Genomic DNA, 18688 nt, shown 5'->3' with positions numbered 1-18688 from the left:
TGCTCAATAAGCAATCATTAAGCTTTACTGAATATTTGTGGACATGATGGCTGGGCTTCTGTCATGACATACCTTGATGGAATCATTTTGCAACTGAGGACACTATGGACAAGGAGGGCAAAGTATGCAGCATTCCTCTGCTCAGGAGTACAATTTCAGTGTCATCCCAGACTCTTCATTCTCATCTACCCCATATCCATGTCTTGTACTTTCTACTTTCACAGTACTTTCCCATGCATCTTTTCTCTTTTCACCAGCCAATATGCTGGAGCCCTCATTGCATCTACCCTGGAAATGTAAATCAATGCAATAACTGGTCTCTGCCTTCAGTGTCTCTTCCTGAAATCTTGACTATCCACTCAGATGTTTCCTTGATCCAACTATATATCATCCCTACTCAATACCCTCCAGAGGCTTCCTATTAATTCTAGGATCAAATATAAAATTCTTCATTTAGCATCCACAGCTTTGTGTAGCCTGGACCCCTCCTCACTTTCCCATTTTCTGATACTTTACCCCCCATCTCATGCTCTACAATTCAGCTACACTGGCCTCTTTGCTGCTTTTCCCTTTCTATACTCCATCCCTAACATATGTTTCTCTAAATTAGCTGTTCCCTCATACCTTTTGCAATGTATTCCTTTCCTTTCCTTTCCTTTCCTTTCCTTTCCTTTCCTTTCCTTTCCTTTCCTTTCCTTTCCTTTCCTTTCCTTTCCTTTCCTTTCCTTTCCTTTCCTTTCCTCTCCTCTCCTCTCCTCTCCTCTCCTCTCCTCTCCTCTCCTCTCCTCTCCTCTCCTCTCCTCTCCTCTCCTCTCCTCTCCTCTCCTCTCCTCTCCTCTCCTCTCCTCTCCTCTCCTCTCCTCTCCTCTTCTTTCCTTTCCTTTCCTTTCCTTTCCTTTCCTTTCCTTTCCTTTCCTTTCCTTTCCTTTCCTTTCCTTTCCTTTCCTTTCCTTTCCTTTCCTTTCCTTTCCTTTCCTTTCCTTTCCTTTCCTTTCCTTTCCTTTCCTTTCCTTTCCTTTCCTTTCCCTTCCTCCTTTCCTCTTTCTTTTTTAAATTAAAACCTTACCTTCTGTCTTAGGATCAATACTGAGTACTGGTTGCAAGGCAGAAGAGCCTTGGACGAGTTGGAGGCCAAATTTGAGCCCAGGACCTTCTCTCTAGGCCTTGTTTTTTAATCCAATGAGCTAACTAGCTGTCCTAATGCCCTCTTTTCTTACTCCTGCCTCTTAGTTTCTCTGGTTATCCTTCAAGGTTCAGCTTAAATCCTACCTAGTGCAGAAAACCTGTTCAAGTCCTTCCAGCCTGGTAATAGTCACCCCTTTCAGACTAACTACCCTCTACTCTTTGGCAAACTTATATAATAACGCACTGATTCCTCATCAGAATGTGAGTGCCTTGAGATCAGGGACTGTTTTTAATCTTTCATTGTGTCTTCTGCACTTAACACAGTGCCTGGCATATTAATACTTTCAGTTGATTTATTAACAGGGACAGTTAGTATGTCCCATAAGATCCCTTACCATAAAATTCATGCATCATCTGGTGAAATATCTATTCAAAGCTAAGAAGGTTGGAGGTCTTCAGTGAAGGCTTAAAGTGAACTTCACTCTCACAAAAAGATAAAAAGACCCAGAAGATTAAATCATTTATGATTAAGGTTTCACATCGACTTCACAATGAAAACAAACTGGTACATAGCAGCTGATACAATTATAAAAATAATGTCTATGTTAAGATGTTTAAAAAAAAAACCACTTACCAACATTGAAATCATCTTTAAACTTAATTGGAAATGGTTGTGATTCTGGAGGAGTAGGATGCCAACCTTTATGACCTGTAGTAATGGTTGTTAAAGTATACACTTCATCCAAACCCAATTGTAATGTAACAGTACCATCAGTAATCTGAAAGGAAAAAGGGAAAACAATAGTTAAGTACAAAAGGAGCTCCTGTGTGGACAGGTTACTGGGGCCACTGGGAGAACTTCAGTGAGTATCAAACAGGTTATCATGGAAGATTGTAGTACTTCTCTCTGTATAATTAGAAAAAATTGGACTCCATCTCCCAGAATTCTTTTTGCATCCCAAGAATATTTTTTCCCTTTGTTCATATTTGCGTTTGTTAGGTTTGTATATAAATTTTGGGTAATGCCTTCCTCCTCTTCTCTTTTTTGCCTGTGAGGCTAGGTGACCTCTCCCTGTTTCTCTAGCCTTTTAGTTTCCTTTTGCTTCAAGTTAAATATTAATGAATATTATTAAATAGAATATTGAAGTATTGAATATTAATTTTGAAAGTTTACATTTGGCCACCTAACAAATGGACCTGAAATCTCAGAGTTTTCTCTACTCAGCCCCCTAAGTGAAGTTGCTAGGCTTTTCTCAGTTACTGAGATCCATGTGGGTGGCTTCTGGCCCCAGCTGATTTAATATGCTCATCCTGCCTGTTAAAATGCCAAAATTGGGGCCCAAGGGCAAGCATCTCTATCAATTCACCCAGAATTTCAGGGCTGTGAACAATCATGTTATAAAAAGACACCCTGTAGTTTCCAACATAAACACTATTATTTCTTCTATTCCTAGCACAACTACATACTGTAGTAGACTTGTGCTCAGCTTTCTTTTCTATACCTATACATGAGGATTCCAGGCATATCTTTGCTTTCACCTGGAAGGGTTCTAAGGTGACCTGGGATCTTCTGTCTCAAGGGTTCATGGACAGCCCCATATTGTTTACACAATTCTTAACTGCTGATACAGATGCCATAAATTTAAATACAGCCACTTAATTCAATATATGGCTGACTTGTTCTTGGCTTCACCAAATGCTGAAGAATGCCAAGAGGATAATAAGCACCTTTTTTTAGAGCTACATAAGAGGCCACAACGTCTCCAAAGACAATGTTCAGTGACATCTCCCCAAAGTACAATATTTTGGTTTCATTTTAACTGCTGGGTCCCAGTTAATTTCTCCCAAGCATATTGAAAGCATCCAAAAATTAAGCACTCCTACCACTAAAAAGCAATTGAGGGTGATTCTTGGAGGAACACGATTTTGTCGACAGTGGATCCCTTGCTATGGGGAAATCACTAGGTCCCTTGTATTGCTCACAAAAAACTCAGTCCCAGAACCACATAAATTGGAAATGGAACATTTAACAGCTCTTTCAAATTTAAAACAGGCTATCCTGTCTGTCCCTGCTCTAGGCATCCCAATTATAATAAACCATTTACCTTATATGTCCATGAACAGAAAGGGGTTGCTTCAGGTGTTCTAACTCAGCTTTTGGGACTTGCTCAACACCTGGTAGCCTATTATTTCACCCAGGTGGGCCCAGTAGCTTCAGGAGCACCAGTATGCCTTAGAGGAGTAGCTGCCTTGGCTTTATTAGTAACCAAATCTGCTGATCTAGTGTTAGGATGCCCTCTGATCATAATATGCTCACACAAGGTTGAGGCATTATTAAGACACAGGACAAGGTATTTACTGATCAAAGAATTATGAGGTATAAGATAAGCCTATTGAATAATAAACATATCATACTAAAGCACTGTGGAGTCCTTAATCTTACAACCTTGTTCCCTGATTTGATAACTTCCATAGAATCTTTAAACAATTGTACACCTCATAATGATTTACTGGACACCCCTTTGGATTATTTGGATTTAATATTATTTACAGATGGTTCTTTCCTTTTGAGGAATGTTGTACGCCATATAGGAGCTCCAGTAGTTATTGAATTTAATACTTTGTGGTCAGCTTCCTTACCCTCAAATGTAAGTGCACAAAGTGCAGAACTCACAACTTTGAAACATGCCTATATCATTGCAAAGTGTAAAAGAGTCACAATTTACATAGACTCCCATTATGAATTTGGAATATATCCTGCTGTTGGCATGCTATGGCTTCAGAGGGGATTCTTAACACCAGCTGGAAAATGTATTGCCAATGCAAACTTTATTACCAAAATTCTTTCTACAATCTAACTCCCAGAAGCCATAGCTATTGTTCACTTCTCTGCACACACAGGTGACAGTGACCCTGTTTCCAGGGGAAATAATCAAGCAGATATCACAGCCACACTAGCAACGTTAGAAAAACCTGTTGTGATTTGTGATTTTTTTCCATTCCTTCTTCCCAAAATTTTTCATGCTTTTTATATTATATATTCCACTCAAAGATTATTTTTTAATTTCTTTGGATTCATTGATTTTTTGACAATTCATTCATCTGGTTTATGATTTTGCCATGTATCTCTGTATGATCCCTATGTGTATCCCTGTATCCTCCTCAAAGAGGAATGTGTTATATTCCTCCTCAGGGAGGACTATGTTATTGTTGTGAACTTTGATTTGAATTTGAGCCTAAATTAGAATAAGAGACTACCTCCCAGAATCCAGGAGGCAAACCTTTTTGTAGAATGTGCCAAAGACATGCCTATGAGACCACACACTACACCAGAAGATCCAGAGTGAACAATGGGGGGGAGGGGTGTTGAATATATTTATTTTGAATGTACTCTTATGCCAAAGGGAAGTGCCCCTAATTGGCTTTTTATCAATGCACCTAATATTGGTTTTGTTCTTTTTCTCTTCTATTTTCCTCTTATCCCCAAATTATTGTAATTTCCCTTTAAAAACTATGATTTTTTAATATACATCTAGTTAAAGTTATAAGTTTATTATGTTTTAAATGTTCCCTTAGGGATACGGGTCTCCCAAAGAATCATAGGGGGGTTTGTATAATTAGAAAAATTTGGACTCCATTTCCCAGATTTTGTTTCTTGTCCCAACAATACTTTTCTACTTCGTTCATGTTTGAGTTTGTTACATTTGTATATAAGTTTTGGGTAATGCCTCCCTCCCCATCTCTTTTTCACATGTGAAGCTGGGTTTGGTCTCCCTATTTCTCTAGCTTTTTAGTTTCCTTTTGCTTCAAGTTAAATATTAGTAAATGTTATTGAATAGAATATTTGGAGTATTGAATATTAAGTTTTAAAATTTACATCTCCCTAGAGAATCTGTGAAAAGCACAGATAAGTTTGGACTTTTAAGTTATTTTTAAGAATGGACAAAAGAGGAGCCTGCCTCAAGGAAGGAGAAGGAACTAGTTGTTCATTCAATGAGAGTAATAAATCATAAAGCTCTTCATTAACAATAACCATTTGTCACTCTGATAAAGGGGAAGTGAGTTGGCCAAAGTCCAACCAAGATATTCTGAGATCAAATTTGATGTATTTTTTCTGTACAACACTCTCAGTGTTCTCATTCATTTCTCTCTACCTCTGTACACACACACACACACACACACACACACACACACACACAGATTTTTAATAAAGTCTCACTCTCTATATATTCTCCCTCTATATATGTGTTCTCTATATACATGTTTTCTTTCTTTCTCTATATATGTATACATTTACATATATATATTTCTCTTTTCCTCTTTCTCCTTCCCTCTCTCCCCTTTCCCTTTCCTTCACTCTTTCTCTTTATTATATATTCTTCCTTCCCTCCTTTCTTCCCCTTCCCTCCTATACTCCCTGTATCTCTCCCTTTCCCTTTATTTCTCTCCCCCTCCCTCTCTCTTATCATTCTTACCTTCTTCCCCTTTCCCTCTCTCTCACTCACTCTCTTTCTCTCCCCTTTCCTCCTTTTTCTTCCTTCTCCATCCAGGGCCTGTCTCTTTTACTTATTTTATAACCATATCTGTCTTTATGACTCCACAAAGGGAGAAAGGACCATAAATTTTAGGAAGATTTATGATAGCCATATTTTTATGTATATTTTGGAATACACTGAGCCCCTTTTTAGAATAAATGCACACTAACAATTCATGTTTATTTTATAGGACCTGGAGGAAAACTTCCTACTTTAAAGTTTTCTTAATTATGCTTTTGTGATAAATTATTGGTCATAGCTATAATTTCCCACCAAATTTCTAGTTCAGGACACAAACATTGATTCCATGGAAAAACAATTTGTTTCATGACACTTCACATTACAAACTTGTTTCCAGGCCCACACTATGGCAAACATTATATGCATGATATTTTACATACAGGACAGTGTTGAAGAATAATGACTAAGAGTCAGAATTTATCAATAGAGAAAGTAGATGAGATACAAAAAGATGAAATGTTCTGTTCGTTCAGAAAGAACAGAACCCAAAACTATTGTCTAAGAGTATTGTTTTGTCTTGAAAAGAGTTTGTTTTCTATAAAATATCACCACTTCCTACCTGTAGAGGAGATAGATGTCTGAATGTGTCAAGAAAAGTTTGTCTTCCGATTTTTGAATACCATACATGTAGCATTCTTACTCCTCTCTAGGAAGAGAAAATCAACAGAAAAGGGGTAAGAGTTTTCCTTAATTTATGTTAGCCTTAGAATTTATAAAATAAATGTTAACAAAAGGTAACTAAAATTAACAAACATGCTAAAATTGCCAGTCACCCTCAACTTTGAGAAGAAAACATAAGGATTTCTTTTCTCCATAAGACACCTAACTACAGAAAATGACAACAATGAACCTCAGAAGGTGGAGCCAAAGTAACAATTGTAAAAAGTAATATATGGTGTAACCATTTTTCATCAGTATCACATAGACAATTGGCATTCATTGAAATGCTAGACTTTGTTTCAAATGTATAGATTTTTATATTAGTTTCCTGGGGCTTTTGCAAATAAACTAACAAGTTTTGACAACAATGGATATAGAAAAGAGCTGATTTAACTCAGTATGAATTTGAATTAGAGGCAGAGATTAAATAGTTTTTTTTTTCTTTCTTTAAGATGAGAAAGAAACTTGGGGAAGGACTAGAAGCTATTCTTTTTTGCAAATGTTTTTAAACTATAAGAGTATGGTTGAGGTTTCTATAATATAACATTAAATTCTAGCTATCTCATTTAGCATGAACTGCTTTTAAATTCTGATTAACCAAGGGATGGCTTCTTCCAGCAGTTATGAAATCCAACAATGGTATTATGCCCTGCTCCCTTTCTAACCTCCTCCTTCACACTGCATCATTTTATTAGATTAATCTGGACTTATCTACTTTGTTTTTTCAAAGTACTAGCTCCTAGTCTTATTTATTAGTTCAATAGTTCATTTATTTTCAATTTTAGTAATTTCTCTTTGATTTTTATAATTTCCAATTTAGTTTTTATCCAGGAATTTTTAAAAATTCATTCTCTTTCTAGTTTTTTAAATTTGAATGCCCAATTCTTCCCTCTCTGATTTGTTGATATATGCACTCAGGGAAGTAAATTTTCCCCTTAGTAGTGCTTTGGGTTTATCCCATAGATTTTGATATGTTGTTTCCTCATTGTCATTCTTTTCAATGAAATCAGTAATTGTTTCTATGATTTATTCTTTGACACACCAGTTTTGAAGAATTAAATTATTTGGTTTCCAATTAATTTTAAATCTGCCTTTCAACAAGCCCTTATTGGGTTTTTTTTTTTTTTTTATTGCATTGTAGTCTGAAAAATTGCATTTATTTTTTCTTCTTTCCTACATTTGTTTGCAATGTTTTCATGGCCTAGTCCATGGTCAATCTTTGTATATGTGCCATGTGCTCCTGAAAAGAAGGTATATTCCTTTTTAATCTCTTTTTATTTTTCCCCAGATATTTATTAGCTCTAATTTTTCTAACATTTCTTTTACTTCCATTACTTCTTTCTTATTCATTTTTGGTTCAATTTATCTAGTTCTGATTGGGGAAGGTTGAGACCCCCCACTAGTATGGTTTTACAATCTATTTCTTCCTTAAGCTCCTTTAGTTTCTCCTTTAGAAATCTGAATGCTTTACCATTTGGTACATTGAGCACTGATATTTCCTCATTATTTATACTGCCTTTCAAACAAGATGCAATTACTTTCCTTATCTCTTTTAATGAGATCTATTTTTGCTTTAGCTTTGTTTGAGTTCATAATGGATACTCCTGCCTTTTTTGTCTCAGTTGCACCCCAGGAAATTCTGCTCTACCCTCTAACCTTTACCCTGTGTATGTCTACCTACCTCAACTGTGTTTTTTGTAGAAAACATATGGTAGGATTCTGTTTTTTAATCCATTCCATTATCTGCTTCCTTTTAATGAGTGAGTTCATCATTTTCACATTCAGTTATGATTGCTATTTCCCCCCTCCATTTTGACTTCCTGCTTTGATTCTGCCTTTTCTCTTATCCCTCTTACCCTCCCTCCAACTTTTTGCTTTTAGTCAGTCTCCCCCCTTTTCCTCTCCCTAATGTTATGACTCTTCCCACCCCTCACCTCTTATTTATTCCCCTCTTACTCTAATGCCTTTTGAAAACCTCCAAACCTCTTTCTTCCTTGTATTGTTTTCCTCCCCATCAGCCCATTTATTATACTTGTACATTGCTATAGGGCACATTGCTTCATTTTAACAGCAACATATACAAGGAAAATTCAGAAAAACAGATTTGAATTATACAAATAAATTCTCATTTCTTATAAATATTTAAGAAATGAGAGTATTCTACTCGAATCGAGGTTTATTTGTCTTTATTTTTGTTTTTTGAGAGGGGACAAGAACAGGATATTGAGTACCTTGTTAGAATGCCCATGTAAGAAAAGCTCAGTTCCAAAGTGTTACAACTGCTTCAATTATTCTCATATAGAAAGTCTGAGTGACACTGTTTTCAGTCTTTAATGCAACAGTGAATTAAAAACTGCAATAATCTCATCTCTTGCTATGTACAAAGTTTCTCAGGGTCTTTCATGAAAAGGTTCATCTTAAGCAATTAATAATTATTACAAAAAACTTCAAAGCACATGACCTTGCAATTATAAAACCAGAATTATAAAACAGTTTCTATGCCAAGGTTCTCGATAAGATGTCTAATATTAGTCAACAAGAAATTAAGAATGACATCTGGCATAGCTGTCCAGTTACTACATGTAGATATACTGCCAACCTGAAAAAACTCAGAACTACCAATGCAGTTAAAATAGAATGCATCAGTAATCAAGACAAGGGAAACAAAGCTCATTGGCCACCATGCAGAGTCACTACTCTAGGAAAACTGCCTGGGGAAAGATATCCATAATGGGAATTTCCTCAAACTACAGAATCTGGAGTTATATATTGTGAACTTTAAAACTACGCCACCCTACTATAAGACTCAGGAAAGTGATGTAAAACTGTCTATATAGGGTGTGTCACTTCCTCTCTTCGCTCTCTTTCCCCGGAGAGGTGGATCTGGCTGATTACTTCCTGTGAGCAGCCTGGGAGTAAGTTTGATCCTGGAACTCGAGCCTGGAGGAGCTCCCTCAGACAGATTCCTTGAGATGGTCTTGTAGTGAGTGATAAGACTGACTTCCTTTTCCTTTGGGCTCAGGGGAGCCTCTTTGGCCAAGGCCTTTAACTCCTGCCTGGTTCAGCCAGAGCTGGAACAGTTTAAATTAACTCTTTCCTCTCTCTCTCTCTTCTCCTTAATTCCTTCTTTCTATATTAATTAAAATCTCCATAATTTCCAGCTGACTTGGGTATTTTATTATTTGGGATATCCTGTGGAAACCAATAATTAATTTAGATATTAAGTCACAACTATAAAATTATCCTTACAATATGTAATGAGTGGGAAAATGGAGTCACCCACTATGATTACTTTGACACTATCAAGTGAGAAAGATGAGATGGGGCAAGAATATGGAGAAGGGGGATAGGTTGGTCCTCCCCTCTCCTTCCCCAGTGAAAACAGTACCAGTTGTCTTATAGAGGGACAAAATATATCAATTCAGTGATTTGAGTTGAGTGTAGAGTCAAGGACTGAAGCTGACTCTCCCTCCTTGAGCAGAAAGTATACCTTTCCTCTCCAAGCTTCAGATATCTTCCTATATATTATAAGACAAGCAACTTGATCTATAAAGAATAATTCTTTTATTCTAAAAGGGACACACAAAGACAGAGAGAGTAGGGTTATTGAGTAAGGGAAGTATGAAGTGGGAGATCACTAAAAGCTAACAACTGATCCCCTCCCCAAATCCTGAGGGTTCAGGCTACCTGCCTGACCTTCCTAGGTCAGTTATGAGATTTGTCCTGACTTCTATCTACCCTAGTTATAGTACGAAGTTCAGAGGACAATTTTAGGGGACAGAGAGGAAACTCTTCTTTGGATGGACAGCTTTATAATGAAGTTCTATCCATTCCTTTCATCCTCGTCTGGATCCAAGGAGTTTGAATTCACTGAGAGCTGTTCAATGCTCAGGAGATCTTCTGTCTCAGAGATTTCTCTTAGACCAACCACTCCTGAGGAGCTCTCAAAGAAAAGTGAAGTAACTGCTTTGAATTTTCTCAGCTCTTCTGTTCCTTTCTGAAATTCTCTGTCTTCCTTACTCCTCTCCAGCTTGGGTTACTCTTTTACATGCTAGATCTGATTTTCCTCTCTTACATACACACACACACACACACACACACACACACACACACACACATACACACCCCTTACAGAGCAGAAGCAAGGAGGAACAACAGACTGGTTACAAGCAACTTAGTCAGAGCCTGGGAGAATACCTGGGAGACCGCTAGATATAATCAGGGAACCTAAGGAGACTAAAAGGGTACTTAGACCCATCTAGGGTGTTCAAAAATGCTCGAAGGTTTATTGTTCAGGCAATTGGGGGTTTCATGAAACAAGGCTTTCCATACTTACAAAGCTTCCCTGAAGAGAGAAAGTGGTTAGTTGTTCAGTCACTGCGAAAAAATTAACTTGACCCTTTTTGCAATGTGAAATTGAATGACTCTGAAAAAACAAACAATCCTAAATGAAATTGAAATAGACAAGATATTCCTTGTTAAAAAAATAGTACTAACATTTCTTTGGCACATAAGATTTATATTTTGTATACATTATTGCACTTGATCATACCACCATTGGGCAAGTTAGGAAGCATAAATATTATTTTCATTTTATAGAAAACATTAAATAGAAATAGAAAGAAAAGAAACAGAAATGGAAATAAAAAGAAAGAACAAAAACACTGAAATTGAATGCTGTCTAATATAATTAACAAGTTGGTTATCACACACACACACACACACACACACACACACACACACACACACACACATATATAAAGTTGGTTCCAAAGGAGAAAGGAAAAGATCCCTTTCTCTGTTCTTAGAAGACGTAGAGAGTCGAATATGAAATAGGACATATGCTGTCACACTCAGATAACCAGATGGTTATTTTTTTAACTAATTTGTCTATAAACATTTGTTTAGCACCTGCTATATGCCAGGTACTGTGATAAGGAATAGGGATACAATAGCAAAAGATAGCCCCTGCCCTCGAGGAGCTTACAATCTAATGGGGGAGATGACATGCAAATAAATATATACAAAGCAAGATATACACAGGATGAACAGGAAATAACTAACAGAGAATAGAATAGTATATATTGAGGAGGAAGGTGTCAGAAGACTGAAGCAGTAGGAGGGGGCTAGGTAATTAAGGGTTTTGACCACCAAATAGAACATTGCCTGGAGGCAATAGGGAACCACAGGAGTTTACTAAGTAGGGGAATGACATGATCAGACATGAGTTAGGAAAATTACTCTATTGGCTGAATGGAGGATGGAGTGGCAGCAGACCCATGAGGAGGCTATCACAGTCATCCAGGGTCTGTACCAGAGGGGCAGTGGCAGTGGCAGAGGAGACAGAGGATGTGTCAGAGAGATATTGCAGAGGTGAAATCCACAGGCCTTGACAATAGTTTGGATGGAGAGGAGGAATAATGGGGAATCCAAGATAACTCCTAGGCTCTGGACAATGAAGTTGCCCGCAACAGTAGTAAGGAAGGCAGGAGATGAGCAGTATTTAAGGGGAAAGAAGATGAATTCTGTTTTCAACATATTGGGTTTAAGGTATCCACTATAAATCCAGTTTGAGATGTCTGAAAGGTAGTTAGAGATACAAGACTGGAATTCAGCAGAGAGGTCACAGCAGGTAGGTCTAAGAATCATCAGCCTAGAGACAGTAATTAAATCCATGGGAACTGAGGAGATCACCAAGGGGAGTAGTATAGAGAGAGAAAAGAAGAGGGTTCAGTGCAAAATCCAGAGGAATACCTATGAGAGGCTGTAATTGGGAGAAGGATGTAGCCAAGGAACAGAGAAGTAGATTGAGAACCAGGGGAGTGTGGCACTCCAAAAACCAAGAGAGAAGAGAGAATCTGGAATGAGGTGATCATCAGTGTGAGAGGCTGTGGAAAGGCCCTGTTTTACTACTTCTCTTCCTTCTGAAGGCTGCAGATTAGAGAGAAAATTGCTTTGCAGGAGAAGGAAGTCCCCCTCCCCACTGACTTTATTCTTCCTCTTCCCTAAATGGAGAGGCACTGGAGCAGATGATGGAAGGCCTGAGGTAAAGAGGAAGGCTGCTCCTCTTTGAACAGGAGTCCTCAACATTCTGGCTGGGAGATCAATCTGGCCTTGGGAGGCACAAGATGCCTGGTGTTGGTATAGCTGTTCATCACCATCTGCCTCCTGCCCTCAGGGACATGTAGCACAAGATAGAAGGCTCTGGGTCAGAAGGTTTCTACTTGCTTTTCCTTCTTTTTCTCTTATCCTTTTTATGAGACATTAGTCAAGAAGGAGTGAATATCATTTTAAGATTGAGTAGGAAACAGCAAATGGTTACTCAAATTTTTCTAAAATTTTCATATTGCACAGGAATAATTTATTATATTCATATGTGACAATTTGTTCATATATTTCCAAATTGATGAGAACATGTTTTTGTTATAAAAAATAATGTTCCTATGAAACTTTTTATGTAGAAGTATTGTTCTTGGTGTCTATATCTTCCTGAATGTAAGATAATAGCAGTAGAATCTCTAGTCAAAGGATATTAATGATTAATTTTTCTTGCATAATTAATAAGTGTTTTCCATAAAGCTACACTAACAGTTTGGATTGCATTGGAAAAACTCACCTATTCCGTAATCCTTCCAACAAATGCTTAGTCCTAAAGAAAACCTTTCTCAAACCTAGCATTTTCTTAGTATAACTAGGAGGTCAAGGACCATAAAATTTCAGAAGAATTAAAATGACACTCTGGAAGGTAACTGAGAGGATGGTGGCTAAAAGGAGGCTACAGCACATTACCAATGATAACTTGCTGTACACATTTTACCAATAAGTTGAATAATACCATAGAAAGCACTTGCAGGTGATAAAAAGGAGGGATGGAAAGCCAGGAAACAGAATAGCTGAAACAGGATCCCAAAAGATTGCCTGGAAGAAAAATTAGCCAAACATAATATGATGAGCTTGTTCTAAATTTGGATTCCAAAATATCAACTTCCTAATTATAGAATAGGGAAGATGTAGCCAGGCAAAAGTTCATCTGGAAAATGTCAGGGGCAAAGGGAAGGGGACAAATTGATTAATACAAAACTGATATTCAATAAACCTCTTAGTATATGAGCTCAGAATGATCAATCATGTGAAGTTACAGCTATACTGACTGGCAATAGGAGAACAGTGTTCAGAACAAGGAAAGTAAGAATTGTTCTGTTCTTTGTCCTTGTTAGTCCACACCTGGGGTATTATATATTCACTTCACAATTCCTTATTCAAGTAAGGACACTGAGAAACCAGAGGGTGCAAAGAAAGGCAAAGAGGAAGGTAAAGGTACTAAAAGCCATGTCATGTGGGACTTGAGTGAAAAAAACACCTTAGAATGTTTGGCCTAGAGAAACATAATGGCTGCCTTCAAGTACTTAAAGGATTGTTAAATAGGATTGTCAGAGCAGTTTCAGCTTCCATTGCTATGAAGCCGCCATCTTGGCTCAATCCCCAGGACTATTAAATAGTTATGGTCACATACATTTGTTCTACTCTGGTGGGAGGGAGAGGAAGGGGTGTCCAGTGGAAATGGCCAGAAGTTGAGAAGCTTCAGAGGAGCAAATGTAAGCTTGGGATGGGGTGGGGTGGGGTTTCTAAATTAAAATGGAATGGGCTTCCTCTACCAATAGAGAGTTTCTGTGTAATAGAAGCTTTCAAAAAAGGGCATGACATTCTGTCTCATGAGCCCATAACAGATAGCAAATATCAAGGAAGTAGAGAAGATTGTCACCCACGTAGGGTGAGAATAGTCACAGAACACTTCACATAACAGGCAAAATTTAAGCTGATAATTAAAAGGAGAGTAAAAATGTAACTTAGTGGAGAAGAAGAACAGGCAGATGTTAAGGAAATGGACCCAACTATGGGGCAGGAAAGAATATATTCAGAACACAGCATTGATATCAACTTAGCTGAAGGAAAAGCCTGAAAAAAGAGAAGTAAATAAAGAAAACTATTTTAGAACTGGTTCAAATGCTCTAGGAAATAAAGTTATAGAACCAAAATACTTTATTCAGTAATTACTAATCCTCTTTCTTGCAATCAGTTAATTAAATGAGCTTTAGAAATCTTACCATGGTTTCAATGATAATAGTGAGGTTGCCTAAGCCATCTGTAAGAGCTACATAGCTTCCACCATTTTTTAAAAGGCCAACTGTTTTCAGGTATTTCCACCCTGGTTTAGCAAACTGAGTGGTATGAGCTGTGGAAAGGCAGAAAGAACAAGAACTCAAGGTTTGTTTAAAAAAAACATAAAGAGCATCACCATTCTACAATACTAGATTTTTTGTTCTAACAAACTTTTCTACATACACAGAAATCACCTATCAAATCCACTTTTCCATTTGGGCAGCTATGTTGTCCAGTGGATAGAGCACTAAGCCAAGAGTCAGGAGGACCTGGGTTCAAATCTGACCTCAGACACTTTCTACCTGTGTGACCCTGAGCAAGTTTCTTAACCCCAATTATCTAGCCCTTGCTGACCTTCTGTCTTAGAAATGACACTAGGACAGAAGGTAAAGGTTTTGAAAAAATCTTCTTTCAATTTAATAACCAAAAATAAATAGCAATTCATCTCAGTTAAATTTTGCCATCTCTGAATTCTTAATAACTTATCAACTGATTACAATTGCCCCTCCCAAGTCACTGCACCAAGCCAGCCCCAGATATATTGCACTCCAGGGCCTGGATCTCTGGGAGAGAGGCCAACAGTCTATATTTGAAAGCAAAGGATCCAAGTTCAATTTTGTTTCACTAGTGCCCAACAAAGTTATAGAGAAGGTTTTAATACAAACTTTAATTATTCTCTTTTTCCTTATAAGAAAAACTCAAAAAGGGAAAAGATTTAGGCAAGGATCACACTACTATTAAGTATATCTGATTTAAATCCAGGAAAGGCCATCCAAAACAATCCCTTTATTTTAAAGATAAGGAAACTAAGAACAATAAAATTTAAGTGATTTGCCCAGCATTGCATAGATGGTAATCAGTAGGAAAGACCCATTCTGAACCTGTCTTCTGCCTTGTTTTGACTGCACTCAGCTGGAAGGTTTATATCTCCAATCTGGAGGTTAGACAATGAAGTAAATGTATTTAGTGTCTACTGAGAGGGAGAGGGGTCTACAGAAAAGGGTAACCATGGTTGGAACACCCTGCTACAAATATGATGTGAAATTTGTATGTTCATAAAAGAAGAGACAATTAGAAATTATTTTGATGTGGAAGAATTGAAAAGACCTATCTTCAAGGAGAGGAATGACCAAACAAGGGTCTAGAAGGTAGCCAAAACCACTGAGTAGGGTGATGGTACAGATGAGAAAAAAGATTAAATCCATGAGCACTCTCTCCCTCTTGAAAAGTATTGATTTCTGTGCAAATTAATCTCTATGTATGTTGTTATTCAGTTGTTTATGGCTTGTCCAATTCTTCATGACCCCATTTGGAATTTTCTGGGTATTTGCAATTTCCTTGTCCAGCTCATTTAATAGAGAGGAAACTAAGGCCAACAGAGTTAAGTGACTTACCCAAGGTCCCACAGTAAGTGGCTGTCTGAGGCTGGATTTGAACTGAGGAAAATGAGCCTTCCTCATTTCAGGCTAAGTGCTCTATCCACTGTATCACCGACAGGCCCCATAGGCATCCAGATTATATATCCACACCTAACTACTCTGACATCTCCATCCCAAAGTCCCATAAACATTTCAAATTCATTGTGTTTACAATGGCATTCATTATCTCTTCCCCTAAGTCCATTCCTTCTTCAAATTTTCCTTTTTAGTGAATTAGATTTCTACATTCTACATTCTTTTTATTGACTTTTTCAGAGATGATCTGGGTGTTAATTCAAAGTGTCAACTAAATTTATAACCTTGTAATAATCCAGAACTCTTCCCTTTCAGGCACATGATATCTCTCCTCATCCAATCAGGATTTCTAGCTCCAACAAGACACTCCCATTTGCAGACATTTCAATTTACCCTTTGAATCATTCAATGAATCAATCAACCAGTCAATCTGAACCTACTTTCTGTTACCTCAACTCAGTTCTATCACCTACCTCCAAACCTTTGCATACTGTTCCCTTTAACTGGAACACACTTCTCAGTTCTGACCCTAATATTTCTTACTTCCTTCAAGGATAAGCTCAGGTGCCATCTTTTGAAAAAAATTTTCCTGAACCCTTTGATAATATTCTCTCCTGAAATTATCTTGCCTATGTTTTTCTGTGCAAGAATTGTAAAGATATAAAATAGAAAATTCTTCAGTTAAAAGGTTATTTTTCATTACTTCTTGGCTCATTGTTGTTTCTTTTTTTTTTACATTTTAAACATTATTTTATTTGGTTATTTTCACACATTATTCATTGGAAACAAAGATAATTTTCTTTCCTCCCCCCTCTCCCACCAACCCTCCCATAGCTGATGCACGATTCCACTGGGTATCACATGTGTCCTTGAATCAAACCCATTTTCATGTAGTTGGAATTTGCCTTAGGGTGTTCATTTAGAGTCTCTCCTCAGTCATGTGCCTTCAAACCCTGTAGTCAAGCAGAGGATTTTCCTTGGTGTTTTTACTCCCATAATTTGTCCTCTGCTTGTGGATAGTGTTTTTTTTTCCTAGATTCCTGCAGATTATTCAGGGACATTGCATTGACACTAATGGAGAAGTCCATTATGTTTGATTGTACCACAGTGTTTCAGTCTCTGTGTACAATGTTTTCCTGGTCCTGCTCCTTTCGCTCTGCATCACTTCCTGGAGGTTGTTCCAGACTCCATGGAATTCCTCCACTTTATTATTCGTTTGAGGCACAATAGTATTCCATCACCAAAATATACCACAATTTGTTCAGCCATTTCCCAATTGAAGGACATCCCCTCATTTTCCAATTTTTGGCCACCACAAAGAGGGCAGCTATAAATATTCTTGCACAAGTCTTTTTCCTTATTATCTCTTTGGGGTACAAATCCAGCAGTGCTGTGGCTGGATCAAAGAGCAGACAGTCTTTTATCACCCTTTGGGCATAGTTCCAAATTGCTCTCCAGAATGGTTGGATCAATTCATAATTCCACCAGCAATGAATTAATGTCCCACCTTTGCCACATCCCCTCCAGCACTCATTACTTTGCTTTGTTGTCATATTAGTCAATCTTCTAGGTGTGAGGTGATACCTCAGAGTTGTATTGACTTGCATCTCTCTGATTATCAGAGATTTAGAGCACTTTTTTGTGTGCTTATTAATAGTTTTGATTACTTTGGCTGAAAACTGCCGGTTCATGTCACTTGCCCATTTATCAATTGGAGAATGGCTTGATTTTTTGTACAATTGATTTAACCCTTTGTAAATTTGAGTAATTAGACCTTTATCTGAGGATTTGGTTATGAAGATTGTTTCCCAATTTGTTGCTTCCCTTCTCATTTTGGTTACATTGGTTTTATTTGTACGAAACCATTTTAATTTGATGTAACCAAAATTGTTTATTTTACATTTTGTGGCTCTTTCTAGGTCTTGCTTGGTTTTAAAGTCTTTCCTTCCCACAGGTCTGACATGTATACTATTCTGTGTTCATCTAATTTACTTATAGTTTCCTTCTTTATATTTAAGTCATTCACCCATTCTGAGTTTATCTTGGTGTAGGGTGTGAGGTGTTGATCCAAACCTAATCTCTCACACACTGTCTTCCAGTTTTTGTAGCAATTTTTGTCAAATAGTGGGTTTTTGTCCCAGAAGCTGGAGTCTTTGGGTTTGTCATATACTGTCTTGCTGAGGTCACTTGCCCCAAGTCTATTCCACTGATCCTCCTTTCTGTCTCTTAGCCAGTACCAAATTGTTTTGATGACCACTGCTTTATAATAGTGTTTGAGATCTGGGACTGCAAGGCCACCTTCCTTTGTATTTTTTTTCATTGTTTCCCTGAATATCATTGATCCTTTGTTCTTCCAAATGAACTTTATTATGGTTTTTTCTAAATCAGTAAAAAAAATTTTTGGGAGTTCAATGGGTATAACACTAAATAGATGAATAAGTTTGGGTAGGATGGTCATTTTTATTATATTGGCTCATCCTACCCATGAGCAGTTAATGTTTTTCCAATTGCTCAGGTCTTGTATTAGTTTTTTGGAGAGTGTTTTGTAGTTGTGTTCATATAGTTCCTGTGTTTGTCTCAGGAGATAGATTCCTAAGTATTTTATTTTGTCTAAGGTGATTTTGAATGGGATTTTTCTTTCTAATTCTTGCTGCTGAGCTGTGTTGGAAATATATAGAAATGCTGATGACTTGTACGGGTTTATTTTGTATCCTGCAAATTTGCTAAAGTTGT

General features: G+C 37.4%; 1 protein-coding gene across 3 annotated transcripts in view; it reads right to left on the bottom strand.

The window, feature by feature from the left end:
* The window catches only part of LOC103095430 (galactocerebrosidase-like), a 235621-nt gene that overhangs the window by 35012 nt on the left and 181921 nt on the right, over positions 1-18688 (bottom strand). For 2 of the 3 annotated variants that reach the window (XM_056810588.1, XM_056810586.1), the window contains exons 10-13: positions 14447-14574; positions 10678-10767; positions 6241-6327; positions 1760-1904 (exon numbers count right to left, since the gene is read on the bottom strand). In XM_056810588.1, the coding sequence (XP_056666566.1) occupies positions 1760-1904; positions 6241-6327; positions 10678-10767; positions 14447-14574 (450 nt within the window). The remainder of the gene's footprint in view (positions 1-1759; positions 1905-6240; positions 6328-10677; positions 10768-14446; positions 14575-18688) is intronic. The other variant, XM_056810587.1, reaches the window with a different exon arrangement.

Source organism: Monodelphis domestica, chromosome 1 (assembly GCF_027887165.1).
Source record: "Monodelphis domestica isolate mMonDom1 chromosome 1, mMonDom1.pri, whole genome shotgun sequence".
In the NCBI taxonomy this organism is placed as follows: domain Eukaryota; kingdom Metazoa; phylum Chordata; class Mammalia; order Didelphimorphia; family Didelphidae; genus Monodelphis; species Monodelphis domestica.
The sequence above is the reverse complement of the archived record's forward strand: the minus strand, read 5'-3'. Positions and strand labels throughout refer to the sequence as shown.